This window comes from Plecotus auritus, assembly GCF_963455305.1.
Source record: "Plecotus auritus genome assembly, chromosome: 6".
NCBI classification, from domain to species: domain Eukaryota; kingdom Metazoa; phylum Chordata; class Mammalia; order Chiroptera; family Vespertilionidae; genus Plecotus; species Plecotus auritus.
This window is the reverse complement of record NC_137773.1, coordinates 63,565,126-63,579,830: the sequence shown is the minus strand read 5'-3', so window position 1 is coordinate 63,579,830 and position 14,705 is coordinate 63,565,126. Positions and strand designations below refer to the sequence as shown.

At 45.1% G+C, this 14,705-nt stretch overlaps 2 protein-coding genes across 2 annotated transcripts; both read right to left on the bottom strand.

Annotated features, from left to right (window-relative positions):
• Window positions 1-556: 556 nt before the first annotated feature.
• Window positions 557-1,930, bottom strand: LOC308251655 (tripartite motif-containing protein 60-like; the record flags this gene model as incomplete). The annotated part of the gene is made up of 1 exon (XM_080675398.1): window positions 557-1,930. One exon carries the CDS (start codon window positions 1,928-1,930, stop codon window positions 557-559), a length of 1,374 nt encoding a protein of 457 aa, XP_080531524.1.
• Window positions 1,931-13,331: 11,401 nt separating this feature from the next.
• Window positions 13,332-14,705, bottom strand: LOC308251654 (tripartite motif-containing protein 60-like; the record flags this gene model as incomplete). Its single annotated transcript, XM_080675397.1, has 1 exon — window positions 13,332-14,705. The coding sequence occupies one exon, from the start codon at window positions 14,703-14,705 to the stop codon at window positions 13,332-13,334; it is 1,374 nt and encodes a 457-aa protein (XP_080531523.1).

The following is a 14,705-nucleotide window of genomic DNA, read 5'->3' as shown; positions in this document are numbered from 1 at the left end:
GATCGGGTATTGTTACCGGGGAACCCAGTGTGGGCTCAGGCTGCCTGTCCCTGTGTCCAATAAGGAAGGCAGGTTTAAATCATATTAGGTGTTTATTTAGAAGGCTAGACAGCCAAGAACAGGGTGCTTACAAGCATCAAATCCTGCCTCCCAGCAAGATTCAGGGGGAAAGAATTACAAAAGGGAAGGGTCTGGGGTGAGGAATGGAGCTACGTGCTGGCCTGGCAGTCCTCAGACCTCAGCTATTATAGTCATCAGGCCACGAGATGTTGGTTTGACTCCTGGTGGATCAGCCTGACCATGTTTGAGGGTTCTAATTATGGGATTCTCAGCTGACTCACCTCCCCAATCCCTTCCCACAGGCCTTGAAAAAGAAACTTGAAGAAAAACTTAATTCCCTATTCATACATAAGAAACTCATGGAGGAGAGAAGGGTGAGTCCTTAAAGCTTTCAACATTCAAACATCAAAAGAGGAATCAGGATCTTGATTCTAAGTATTCCTTTCAATAAAAAAAGAAAAAATAAGCACATACAAAATTTCCCCCAAATTGTTCATCACTTCACTCTGATGATACTGATTGTAAGAGATTCTGAAGAAGGTGCAATGGAGAAATAAGGCACGAGTTTCTCTGTAAAGGTATAACTGAATCCACCCAAGTATGACCTGTTATTCAAATTATAAAATGTAACCTCTCCCAACTCATAGTCCAGAAAAACGCCGATCTTACGTTGTCCTGTACAGAAAAGGCGGAATACTTCATTCTTCTGCTGATATTGCCAGTATCCATTGCTTGGAGATGGTGATATGAGTGTATCACTGGAGACAGATTCTTTACACACACCTAATAAACATTCACCTGTGCCTCCTATATTTACCACCCAAAAATGCCTGCCAGCATCAAATCCCTCAGAACTCAGGACAGCTGGGTAAGCAGTAAGTGCCTGGGGATCAGGAAGACCCTCTGGTGTCCTATAGGTCACACTTTTTCTATCACTTGAGATAATGAGACTTGGATGGGCAGTTTCAGGGTCCAGTGTCAAATCTACCTGAAATGTGCGGATCATTTTATGCAGGCCCAAATAATTTGGGGGGAGATTATAAGACTCCTTCTTTAATTCACATGAAAACACTGCTGGGGTCTCTAGGTTTCCATAGCTGTTGTGGATCCTTTCAATACCTGTAAGTAAATCCAGATCTGTCTGCAAACACTTCTCTTCTATTTCACATAATAGATTATTTAGCCTGAACATATGGTATGAAATTTGCCTTCCATTTTCAATTAGTTTTTCTTCAACATCCTTCTCTTCTATAAGTAGATAGTTATCAATTTCATCTGGCTCTATTTCCAAGAAACACTTAAGTTCTTTACATTCAAATTCCAATTCCTTCCTCCATTTTTCCATCATTCTCTTCACTCTCCAAGTATTTGCAACTTGGTTTTTATATACAGTTTTGGCACTTTTAAGATTATTAGTGAGGGCCCCAATGTGCCTTTTGAGCATCCTCCTATGACTAGCTGCAGCTTCCTCAATGGGGATCAGGGGCTGATCCTGGTGGTCGGATGAGAACCTGCACTGAGAACACAGCAGCTCCAGGTCCTTCTCACAGAACAGAGTCAAAACCTCGTTGTGCTTCCCACACAGGGGTATTTCTTCCTGCAATTTCCTCTGGCTCCCTGAGGTAGGGATCTGCTGAACAATCTCAGTCATGTAACATAATTGGGTGTTCCTCTTCAAGCTCCTGTCAGGGCAGTGGTGGAGGCAAACAGGACAGGGAAAGGTGCCCTGTAGACTTTCCCAGCGCTGGTGGATGCAGGAGGGACAGAAGTTGTGCCCACAGGCAATGGTCACTGGGTCTCTCAGGTGATCCAGGCAGATGGGACAGCTGGCCTCTGCTTGGAGCTTGGCCAGGGAAGCTGCAAAGGCCATTGTAGTGAGGGTGTCTATCAGAAGAGACTCACTTCAGTCAGTGTGATCCTCCAGGAGTGAGGAAATGCGAGAAGCTGAGGTCTTCTCTGGCCTCCCCCTCTGTGGAAGGCACTAGGAGCTTCCAAGAAGAGTTCCAGTGGGCAGCTGATGTCCAGTCTTCCTATCACCTTCTCCTGTGTTTAATGTCAGGTTCCCCAAGTGAAGATCAGCTGTGGACTCTGATCAAAAAACAAGCACTATGTTAGTCATATGTGGTTTCTGTGAACAAAAAGATATCACCATTAAAAGTTCAATCAGCATTAACCCTTCCCTCCTTGTATGAACAGCATGTCAGGTAGTCCAAATCAGTTATTATGACAATATTTAAGGAGGATTAGAAGTAAAGTCTATCTATTTTCCAACTTAAAAAGTATTAGACAATCTAGGCAAATTTATCATTAACCTCAACCATCACAAAAAAACAATGATCTTGTGCTGTGGGGAAGAGAGAAGGATTTGTAAGCCCAGGAGTGAGGTCCTGCCTACCCAAGGCTGTTTTTCTGCAGACACCCCAGGTGAAGCACCATGCACATGTGAGACCAGGAGGCAAAACCCTCAACAGGGATTTGGGGAATAAGAAGGAAGGAGGATACATTCAACTCAAAGTCATTGGCAGGACAGCAGTGAGATTCACTTCACAGTGAAAATGACAACACACCTGGAGAAACCCAAACAATCATGCTGTCTAAGATGGGAATTCCAATGAACTTGCTCAGGTTTCTCTTAGAGCAGTGGTTCTCAACCTTCCTAATGCCGCGAGCCTTTAATACAGTTCCTCATGTTGTGGTGACCCCCAACCATAAAACTATTTTTGTTGCTATTTCATAACTGTAATTTTGCTACTGTTATGAATCGTAATGTAAATATCTGTGTTTTCCGATGGTCTTAGGCGACCCCTGTGAAAGGGGTCATGACCCACAGGTTGAGAAGCGCTGTCAGGGGTCTCCCAATGTTAGTAGGCATTATCCACTCCACTGTGGGCCTAAAGAGAACAAGCACCTGGGAAACCTGAATTCACTCTCTGCTGGACTGAATAAGGTAGTACCTCCACCTCCTGTCTGGGAGCTCCTGGTTCTCAGTCCTTCAGACCATCTGCTCTCTGACTCTCAGGCCTTCCAACTATATCACCTTCTTTCCTGGGTCTCCTGCCTGCAGATCTCAGGCTCCATAACCGTGTGAGCCAATACTTTGTAATAAGTGTCTTTCTAGATACATATTATTGGTTCTGTTTCTCTGGTAAGCTTTTAATAATACATGGAGTAAGTAATCAGTAAAATATGGACTATAGCCCTGACTGGTTTGGCTCAGTGGTTGGAGTGTCAGCCTGCAGACTCAAGGGTCCCAGGTTCAGTTCTGTTCAAAGGCATGTACCTTGGTTGCAGGTACATCCCTAGTAGGGGGTGTGCAGGAGGCAGCTGATCTATGATGTTTCTCTCACATCAAAGTTTCTAACTCTCTATCCCTCTCCCATCTTCTCTGTAAAAAATCAATAATATATATTTTTTTAAAAAGATACGGACTGTAATGAACTTTACTTAAAATTAGATTATGTTGCTTCAACAGAAATATAAGCAGAAAGTAAAACACACACACACACACACATTGAAGGCCCTAACTGATTTGCTTAGTGGATAGATCATTGATCTGCTGATTGAAGGTTCCCATGTTCAATTCCAGTCAAGGGCACAAGCCAGAGTTCCAGGCAGCCAATCAATGATTCTTTCCCATCATTGATGTTTCTATCTCTCTCTCCCTCTCTCTTTCTCTCTGAAATAATCCTATCTAATAAAAGGGTAATATGCAAATTAACCATCACTCTGCTACACCCACATGCCACACCCACAAGTCAATCAGGAGCGAGTATGCAAATTAACCCCAACCAAGATGGCTGCTGCCAGGAAGAGAGCAGGAGGCTTAGAATTCCCTGGCAATGGAGGAAGCCAAGCTTTGGGTACACCCTGGCTGGCACAGGCCTCCACTCAAGGCTACAAAGTTTCAATTATAGAAGATAAATAAATCTCAGATACCAGGACCTCCACTTGGGTCACCCAGGGGTGGGGTCAGCCTGCAAACCACCACAGGCCCCTCACCCAGGCTACCCCATGCCCCAAGAGAACCCCCACCCTGATCTGGGACACCCTTCAGGGCAAACCAGCTGGCCCCCACCTATGCACCAGGCCTTTATCCTATCTAATAAAAGAGTAATATGCAAATTGACCATCACTTCCAACACACAAGATGGCTGCCCCCATGTGGACACAAGATGGCCAGAAGGGGAGGGCAGTTGGGGGTGACCAGGCCTGCAAGGGAGGGCAGTTGGGGGCAATCAAGCCTGCAGGGGAGGGCAGTTAGGGGTGATCAGACCTGCAGCTGAGGGCAGTTAGGGGCAATCGGGCTGGCAGGGGAGCAGTTAGGCATCAATCAGGCTGGCAGGGGAGTGGTTAGGGGTGATCAGGCTGGCAGGCAGAAGTGTTTAGGGGCAATCAGGAAGACAGGCAGGTGAGCAGTTGGGAGCCAGCAGTCCTGGATTGTGAGAGGGATGTCCGACTGCCCGTTTAGGGGATCGGGCCTAAACAGGCAGTCGGACATACCTTGAGGGGTCCCAGATTGAAGAGGGTGCAGGCTGGACTGAGGGACATCCCCTCGTGCACCGGGTCTCTAGTAAAAATATATCTTTAAAAAATCATGAAGGTAAGTTGTAGGAATTAAAATAGACTTAAAAGCCATAGAAGTCAGTATTTATGTATAAATCTAATTTCATTTCATTTTGAAATATTTGACCAAAATTCAGTTGGAAGTTGGATATTTGAGAATTAAAAAATCCTGGTTGATGATTATGTTACATTGAGGTAATGAATGCCATTAGTGGTATGTAAATTGCCCTGGCCAGGTAATCCTGTTAGTCCCAATATGACAAGGTTTCAGGTTAAATCCAAAGTCAGAGCACTTACTGTCTTATAAGTACGGAGTATTAACAGATTGGCCACTGCAGCTCCAAAAAGTCAGAGCTCTTAGAAGGAGCAACCAATAAATGCATGACTGAATGGAACCACAAATCAATGTCTCTTTCCCATTTCCAATCTTTCTCTCTCTCTCTCTCTCTCTCTCTCTCTCTCTCTCTCTCTCTCTCTGCCTGGCCTCATCCTCTCACTCTTTATAATAAAATAAATTAAAGAAAATAATTTTTAAAATTTTAATGTATAAGTATGTAATTTAAGAATCTCTTTTAGAAATATTTAATGAAAAGTTTACAAGTAAACTCAGAGATTTCCTGCCCAGAAATGGCAAATGGTTGGTATAACTACAGGTAGAAGATACAAAAAGGCTAATTCTAGAATATGGGTTCTTCATATAGGAGTTCATAAGATTTTCTCTCCTATTCTGAATACCTAGAATATTCTATAATTTGCTTTTTAAAAAATTAACCACTTGAATTCCATTTCAGTGTTCCTCTGCTCTCTTCTAGCCAAGAATGTCTCTCCTATGTCCTTCCTTAGGCTTCATCCATTTCCCTTCATCTCAGAGCTCTCAGGTCCACTTCATCTCCTTTCTCCCTCACAGTTGTTTCAAACTAGTCCTCTTTCTCCACTCCAAATCCATCATCTGCTTCCCTATTCCCACATCCCATCCCCACCCAACAAATCTCCCAAACTGAGATAAATTGAGATTGAGAAAAGAACAAGGCTGGCATTAAAGTTCCATCTGCTTGTAAATTATTCGGGCTGGATTCCAGGTCTGATCTCAGTCGGCCTGAATCATTGGGGGTGGGTTTTTTTTTATCATCTGTTCCTCCTGAGACACATGGAACCAGGAAAATAGCCCTCAGCTTCCCTTTCAGTTTGGTGTCAGCATACACATCAACTTAGGTAAACCTCTTCGAACCTTTGGTTTTATTTATTATTTTTTAAGTATATTTTTATTGATTTCAGAGAGAAAAAGATAAAGAGAGAGAGAGAGAAGGTCAATGATGAGAGAGAATCATTTATTGGCTGCCTCCTGCAGGCCCAACACTGGGGATGGAGTCCATAGCCTGGGTATATGCCCAGAACCGAAATCAAACCGGGCTCTCTATCCACTGAGCCAAATCAACTAGGGCAGAACCTCTGTTTTTACACAAAAATATTTGACAACAGTCAGTGAGACATTCTAGAAGAGGATTCCCACAGGCAGCTTCAGGCCAGTACTTCAGGGCCCTTTGCACATGCAGATAGATCACCTCTTAGGTCAGATTGGGATCCTGGTATCTATATTTTTAGCAAGCATTTTGATGATGTAGGGCAAGGCTGAGGGACAGCAGCAATAATGAAAGCATGTGTCCTAAAATAACTTCAATCTGAGTGATCATTGGATTTGAGGTAAAGTCAAGGCCCTGCTAGAGTAACCACCCAGCAAGCCAAGGGTGGGGAGCAATACCTCCATGGCTCTCAGTTTGGTCCCACCTCCTGCACCAGTATCATCCCGATTTCCAGCTTACCTGGAGCCTGCTCCTTTGAGTGAGTCCCTGAAGTGTGTCTCCAAGAAGAGTCTCTGAAGCCAGTCTCCTACCAGTTAAATGGTTAGTAATGTGACCCTGGCCTATATATACCACTAGGAGGGTGAATCTCTTTAAGACCTCACCCACTAAGGCTCCTCCCTGGAGGTGAGACTTATAGGGGAGGGTGGGAATAGGAGGATGTTCAGAAGTCTGGTTGATGGGATCTCCTCTTATTCCTGCAGGCTAGGGCAGACTAACCTTGTTAATATGCATAATCTGATTTGCACCTTTGTAATCCTCCCTGGAACTTCTCAACATCCTTTAATCCCATTTGGCTGAGGAGGAAACTGAAATGAAAAGTAAAATCTTGCCCTAGCTGTTTTGGCTTAGTGGATTGAGCATCAGCCCGGGGACTGAAGGGTTCCAGGTTTGATTCAGGTCAAGGGCATGAAGGGCATGAAGGGAGGAAGGGAGAGGGCGTGCAGGAGGCAGATGATCAATGATTCTCATCATTGATGTTTCTATCTCCCTCTCCCTTCCTCTCTGAAATCAATAAAAATATATTTCAATAATAATAAAGGTAAAATCTTTGCTTCCTTTCCAATGTGGGCCTGGCATAATGGCTCCCGCAAAGCATGGTGGAGAGAAGAAGGGCCTTTCTGCCATCAAGGAGGTAGTGACCAGAGAACACACCATCAACATCACAAGCGCATCTATGGAGTGGGATTCAAGCAATACATGAAATATATCTACATGTGGGTGTGAAAACAAAACAAAAATCTGTTGATATAGCCGAAGCCGGTGTGGCTCAGTGGATACAGCATCGGCCTGCGGACTCAGGGGACCCGGGTTCGATTCCGGTCAGGGGCATGTGCCTGGGTTGCGGGCACGTCCCCAGTGGGGGGTGTGCAGGAGGCAGCTGATCGATGTTTCTCTCTCATCGATGTTTCTGGCTCTCTATCCCTCTCCCTTCCTCTCTGTGAAATATCAATAAAATATGTTTTAAAAAAAAATCTGTTGATATATTTTTTGTAAAAAGCAGATTGTAGGGAGCATTTGCTATCTTGCTTCGCAGCAATGGTCATCACTTTGGGCTCAAATAAATGCTTATAAATTATTTATTTATTTTTGTTAATCCTCAGCCAAGAATTTTTTTCCCATTGAATTTTAGGGAAAGTGTAAGAGAGAGGGAAAGACAGAGAGAAACATTGATGTGACAGAAAGAACAATTGGTTCCTCCTGCATAAGCCCAGGTTGGAGGGCCCAGGTTTGGGAAGAGCCTGCAACCAAAGTACATGCCCTTGATTGGAGTTGAACTGGGACCCTTTTGTCTGCAGATCGACGGGCTATTCACTGAGCCAAAGTGGCTAGAGCTCTTAGAATTATTTTTTTAAAGGAAAGTGTAGCATACAGCACATAGTAGTCTCATATTGTATTATGAAACAATCCTATGTAATGAAAGCTAATATGCAAACATACCGAATGGTGGAACAATGGAAAAACCCAACAACTGGTGGTTACGACGTGCACTGACCACCAGGGGGCATGGGAGGAACATGGCGGGCATGGGCAGCAGGCAGCAGAGTGCAGAACATGGCTGGCATCTGCTATGGAGGGATATGCAGCAGATGAGCAGGGTGTCAGAACAAGGCAGAACACAGGATGCTGTCATCAGGGTGAGCTTCTGGTGATTACTGAAAATTGTTGGCTCCTGCACGCTGTAGTCCGGCTCAGTGCTCACACCTGCTACTGGATCCCACCAGCTTGCACCCGCTGCCACCGCCCAGTGCAGGACCCTATCGCTCAGTGCCATCAGTGGCTGTGAGCAGTTTCGACACCAGTAGCGGGTGGGAGTGGAGCTGTGGCCAACAGCGGGTGGGAAAGGTGGCTGCTGGCCCCCATTACCCCTCAGGGCTTCTCCAGCTCCCCCTGATCCTTAGGGGCGATCAGGCAGAAGCTTCCACTCACAACTGCTGTCAGCCACTGGCCCTAATAGCTCCGCGCTGTCACCAGTTAGTGCAGGGCCAGCGCCCTCAGTGCTGGGGAGCACCGCGGTGGGAGAGGGGCTTCAGGGTGGTCAGAGGATGATGCATGGCAGGAGGGGCCAGGCTGGGGCGCTTAGGATGGCACTAGCCCCGCCCCTGTGCCCACCAACACCTCGCAGCCCACAGTTCCTTTTCAACACGCATGAATTTGTGACTGGGTCTTTGTTAATATATAATGAGTGTCTAGGCTTGTGTATTGTATATGATTAGGATGTTTTTGGATGGATACAGAAGACACTTCAGGATGGTCAGGCAGGAAAGGTATATGACAACCAATGGATGTGTCCCTCACACATCGATGTTTATCTTTCTCTGTCCCTCCCCCTCCCTTCCTCTCTCTGAAAATCAATGGAAAAAATTTTGCTGGATACATAATTCTTTGAGATGCCTAACTGGGATTGATGAGATCATACAGACTTGGGTTAGATCTGATTGTTTTCAACCTGCTGTGTTGATGATTTTTTCAGGAGCAATGGGCAGAACACAACATATGAGAGTCTCCCAACCAAACAGGTGTTTGCTATTAAGCCCCTAGGGAAGCCTGGATGGCTGCTACCCAAGGCTGCTTGGTAGAATATCAGTGCATTGCAATGAAGGTGTAACTGTCTGGTGGACCCTGTTCTTCCAAGGAGTCATGGGCTGAAGAACTGAAGATGTGATCTGAGCATGGAACCATGATAAGAAACCTGGGAATTCCACACTTTTTTTTAATTCTCACCTGAGGGCATGCTTAGAGAAAGTAAGGGAAGAGAGAGAGAGAGAGAGAGAGAGAGAGAGAGAGAGAGAGAGAGAGAGAGAGAAAGAGAGAGAGAGAGAGAGAAGGAGAGGGAGAAGGGGAAAAGTTGAGGGAGGGATAGATGGAGAGGTAGAGGGAGAGACACATGCAGAAGGAGAGAGAGAGGGGGCGACATGCCGTGACTGGGGATGGAACCCGTGCCAAACCAGCACAGCCAAGGGTGAACCTGAGGAGGGGCGGGGAAGGATTGAAGAAAAGACAGAGAAGAGCGGGGGCTCGGTGGATCTCCCAGGCCTGGATGAGGACACAAAAGACCCCAGCCTGCAAGCCCATGCTTCATTTTATAGTCAGATTAAAACAAGGTAGATTAACATGTATACAAATGTTCTTGTTTTGGCAACACTTGCTGCACCTCCCACAACCCATTAGCTGCTTAGGAAGGAATTAGAGAGGGCTACAAGGTCAGGCTTAATTATGCTAGGAGAGCTCTGCCTTCCAGGCTGGGACTTGTTTGTGGCCCTGCCACAGGTCAGCCCAAGGCTTGACCCTAGAGGCCCTCCCTATAGGAACCCACAACCTGCAAGGATGCCTGACCAGGAAATGAACCCATAATGGGATGATGCTTCCAGCAATGGAGCCACCTGGCAAGGGGAAAACATTTTCATAGCATAACTGATGTATTAACTCAGTAATGGTCATGGCATTACCTCATAGCCATCTCTCATTGAGCCCTGTGCACAATTACATTTTAAGTGGTAGATTCAAACCCAAAAGATCTTGTTAAAGAAGTTTGGTCTTGCCCTAGATGGTTTGCCTCGGTGGGTAGAGCATCCGCCTGCGGACTGAAGCGTCTCAGGTTTGATTCCGGTAGAGGGCACATGCACAAATTTGCTAGCTTGATCCTCAGTAGGGGGCAAGCAGGAGGCAGTCAATCAATGATTCTCTCTCATCATTGATGTTTCTATATATCTCTCCCTCTCCCTTCCTTTCTGAAAGCAATAAATATACATATTTATAAAAAGGAAGAAGTTGATGAACAAAAAGATAGAGATACAGAGGCAGAGAAGCATCGAACAGACTGTCAAATTACAGCAGGAAGGCTGGGGAGTGTTGGGGGAGGTGAAAGAGATCAACCAAAGGACTTGTATGCATGCATATAAGCATAACCAATGGACACAAGACACTGGGATGGGGGGTGAGGGCATGTGCCAGGAGGTAGGGGAGGCTAGGGGAAGGTCAATGGGGGAAAAAGAAAAGGAAACAAATGTACTACTATTTGTAATACTTTAAACAATGAAGAAGAAGAGGAGGAGGAGGAGGAGGAGGAGGAGGAGGAGGAGGAGGAGGAGGAGGAGGAGAAGATGAAGAAGAAGAAATTTGGTCTTGTCCCTGACCAGTGTGGGTCAGTTGGTTAGAGAATCATCCCATACACCCCAAATGGTTCTTGGTTTGATCCCATGTCAGGGTAAACGCCTATATTTCCAATTAGATCCCAGTCGTGGTGTATATGGGAAACAGCCAATCAATGTTTCTCTCACATTGATATTTTTCTATCTTTCTCTCTTTCTAAAATCATAACAGGGTCCACCAGACATCTTATTTAATTACTCATCCAGAAGGCCTTGTATAAGCCTTTGCTAAGTGCAAGGCCCTGTGTTAGAAGCCTCAGTGAAAAGATCCCCACAGGAGTTCCCACCATCAGAGAACTGACAGCTCAGACAACAGAGAACGATGATGTGGTTTGAGGCTTTCTCCACGAGGAAGGCTATCTATTCCGTGAATAGGATAGTGGGTTTCCTTTAACCAGTAACTCCATAACCTGCATACTAGCAATTTCCCAGTGAATGCCAAATAAACTTGCATGTGTTTTTTTAAAAGCATGATACACAATTTTTATAAAAGCACAGATATTACACTGGAGTTCACTGAAAAGCACATTGCTTTTTGCACCCAGACCTCCAGGCTTTCAGGCTACTATATAGCATTACAATTTTTCAGTTTCTTCTGTAATTTCCAGGAACAAATATCCAAGCAAAAAAAAAAAAACTTTTTTCTTGTTTTGTTCTGGAGGTGGGGCGGGAGGCGAGGTGTACCTGAGTTGAATGGGCACTGTCCACTACAGCCCTGGTTGCGAGCCTCATGGGGTCCCTTAGAGTTTAGGAGATGCCTGACTGTGGGGGAAGGCTCAGATGTGCTCCTGGGAAGAGCATTCCTTTTACACTTTTTAAATGTATATTGGGCCAGTGTGGATCAGTTGGTTGAGTGTTGTCCTGTGCACTGAAAGATGGCCAGTTTGATTGCTGGTCAGGGCACATTCCCAGGTTGTGTGTTAGATCAACAGTTGGGGTGAGTACAGAAGGCAACTGACGCATATTTCTCTCACACATCGTAACCAATCAATGCTTTTCTCTCACCTGGATGTCTCCCCCTTTCCGGCTCCTTCTCCCATCATCTCATTCTAAAATCAATAAAAAATACATATTTTTCTAAATAAGAGATATTTTTCCTATTTGCTATATAGATCTATTTCATGTATTGTTTTTAAATATTCAATACCTCCTCAATGTAAAAAATGTGAGATATATTTGTGGTCCTTTTTTTTGGAATGATCAGTGCTGCAATGCTTTTATTTTGTGAAAATTTTATAACTGAAAAGAATTTGTAATGGATTCCCACACCTTTCCCTGGAATAATGGGGAATGTCAAATATAAATATTACAGATAAAACCAGAAAAGGAGGGATAAAACAACCTGTCTCCTGGTAGTTGCAAAACAAACACAAATATGCCATGCTCCTGGGAACAGAAGATCACAAGAATTAAAATGGGGCCATGGCAGGGGGCAGGGCCACCTCTCCTGTGAGGTGTGTTCTCCCCAAGTGCAAGGGGTTCCCCCTGTGGGAGGCAGTTTGACAAACATGAGCCCAGCAATGACCATGGGCCAGCCCCCGGCCCAGAAAAGCAACACCAGGGCTGACCTCAGGACCAGCTGCATTGAGTAATGACCCCCTGCCCAGGCGAGGACCAATCAATCAGTGGAGACCCTGACCCTGAAGGACATACCTAGAAAGCTGATGTATATTCTATTGAGGTCTTCCCCTGGGACCTCCCCTAAAGTCTCCACCTTTAAATCCCTGGGCACCCAGGACCCAGCATACTCTCCCTCCTGGGAGCAAGCTCCTGCTTGCCCTCCCCTCTGCCCACTCCATTCCAGAGGTTGCTCACCTTGACCATCCTCACTTCTAAGCACCTGGGACCCTATCTTTGTCACTACAAGTTGTTTCCTAAGCCCATTTTTTCTCTGAGGTACCTCTTCTTCCTCTGTGATTTTCTAAACAAATGTTCTTTTACAGTTTGAAAAAAAATAAAAAATTAACCAGGATCCTGTGACATTCTAAGAACTATTGTTATGGTCACCTCACATAGGCAAGACCTAAGACTCAAAATTTGATTCTGGTGTCAAGACAGCTAGTGGCACAAACACAGCAAGAGGGTATGTAATGGTTTATTACTCACTTCATGAGGCTTTATTTGAACAGGAGGGTGACTACAGGTCCAAAAATAGTTGGAGTGAAGGAAGAAAGGCAACTAGCTTGGGTATTTGGGTTTTTGAGGAGGCACTGGGCGGGGGGGTGGGCAGTTCCTCTGCAAACAGAGTCTGAGTTAGAACCGTCACCTGCCCCTCAGCCTTGTGAAGAAGCTGAGGCTGTCTGCATGGCTTGCCCAGATGTGTGTGGGGGGGTGAGGAGGGGCCACAGGGGTGAGGATTAAAAGACATCAGCACAGCCCTTTCTGGTGTGGCTCAGTTGGTTGAGTCTCACCACATACACCAAAAGGTCAGCAGTTTAACTATTAGGGCACATAGCCAAGTTGTGCACTTGACCCTAGTTGGGTTGCATATGGCAGTCAGCCAATGGATAATTTTCTTCACATCCATATATCTAATCCCCCTCCCTCACTCTCCCTTTCTCTCTCTAAAAATAAATAAAAACATTTTAAAAAAATACATCAGCAAACATCAGAAATGTACTTGGACCTTTTATTACAAGCACTCTCTATTAACACGGGAAGAGAGTAGAACGCATGGAACAGATTACAAGGCGGTTCATCATACATCATTGACTATACGCATTACAAGTGATTTTGAAGAAGGTCCTAGGCAGAAATAGGGCATAAGTTTTTCTGTAAAACCTCCACTGAAAGTATACAAATGTGATCTATTTCTCAAATTATAAAATGAAACTTCTCCCAACTCATAGTCCAGAAAAATGCCTATCCGTTCCCACTGGACTGAATGGCATGTGACAGATGTATTAGCCCAGAGCTGAAGCTGCCAGCAGCCATTTCTTGGGGATGGTGACATAAGAGCATTCCTGGGGAAAGATTCCTTACACACGCCTAAGGACCATGCCCCTGTGCCTCCTATTTCTACCTGCCAAAAATGCCTGCCAGCATCAAATCCCTCAGAACTCAGGACAGCTGGGTAAGAACTGTGTGCCTGGGGATTATGACGACCAAAGGACGTCCTATAGGTCACACTTTTTCTATCTCTTAAGATAACAAGACTTGGATGGGCAGTTTCAGGATCCAGTGTCAAATCTGCCTGAAACATGTGGATCATTTTATGCAGGCCCAAATAATGTGGGGGGAAAAAGAAACTCTCCTTCTTTAATTCATATAAAAACATGGCCGGGGTCTCTAGGTTTTCATACCTGTTGTAGATACTTTCAATACCAGTGAGTAAATCCACATCTGTCTGCCAACACTTACTAATAATATCACTAAGCAGACTGTTTAATATGGAACTGTGGTTTGATATTTGGTTTTTCTCTTCAATTAATTTTTCTTGGACATTTGTTGTTTCAGTTAGCAAACTAATAAGTCTTGCAATCTGTCCCTTTTCCAATAAATATTTAAGTTGTTTAAATTCAGAGTGCAATTCATTCTTTTGATTTTCTATCCTCTGTCTCAATTCAAAATATTTTGACACTTGCATTTCTGACCGATTTTCAGTATCTTTAATCTGCTCCCTCAAGGACTCAATACAGCTTTTGAGCTTGTTCCTATAAGTAGCTGCAGCTTCTTCAATGGGCATCAGGGTGTGATCCCCGTGATCAGAGGAGGCCCTGCACTGGGCACACAGCAGCTGCAAGTCCTTCTCACAGAAAATAGCCAGAACCTCACGGTGCTTCTTACACAGGGGTTCCTCTTGCCTTTTCCTCTTTCCCCTCATGGTGGGTATCTGCTCAACAATCTCAATCATGTGACATAATTGGGTGTTCCGCTTCAAGCTCCTGTCAGGGCAGTGGTGCAGGCAGACAGGACAGGGAAAGGTGCCCTGTAGACCTTCCCAGCGCTGGTGGATGCAGGAGAGACAGAAGTTGTGCCCACACTCAGTGGTCACTGGGTCTCTCAGGTAATCCAGGCAGATGGGGCAGCTGGCCTCTGCCTGGAGCTCGGCCAAGGAAGCTGCAAAGGCCAT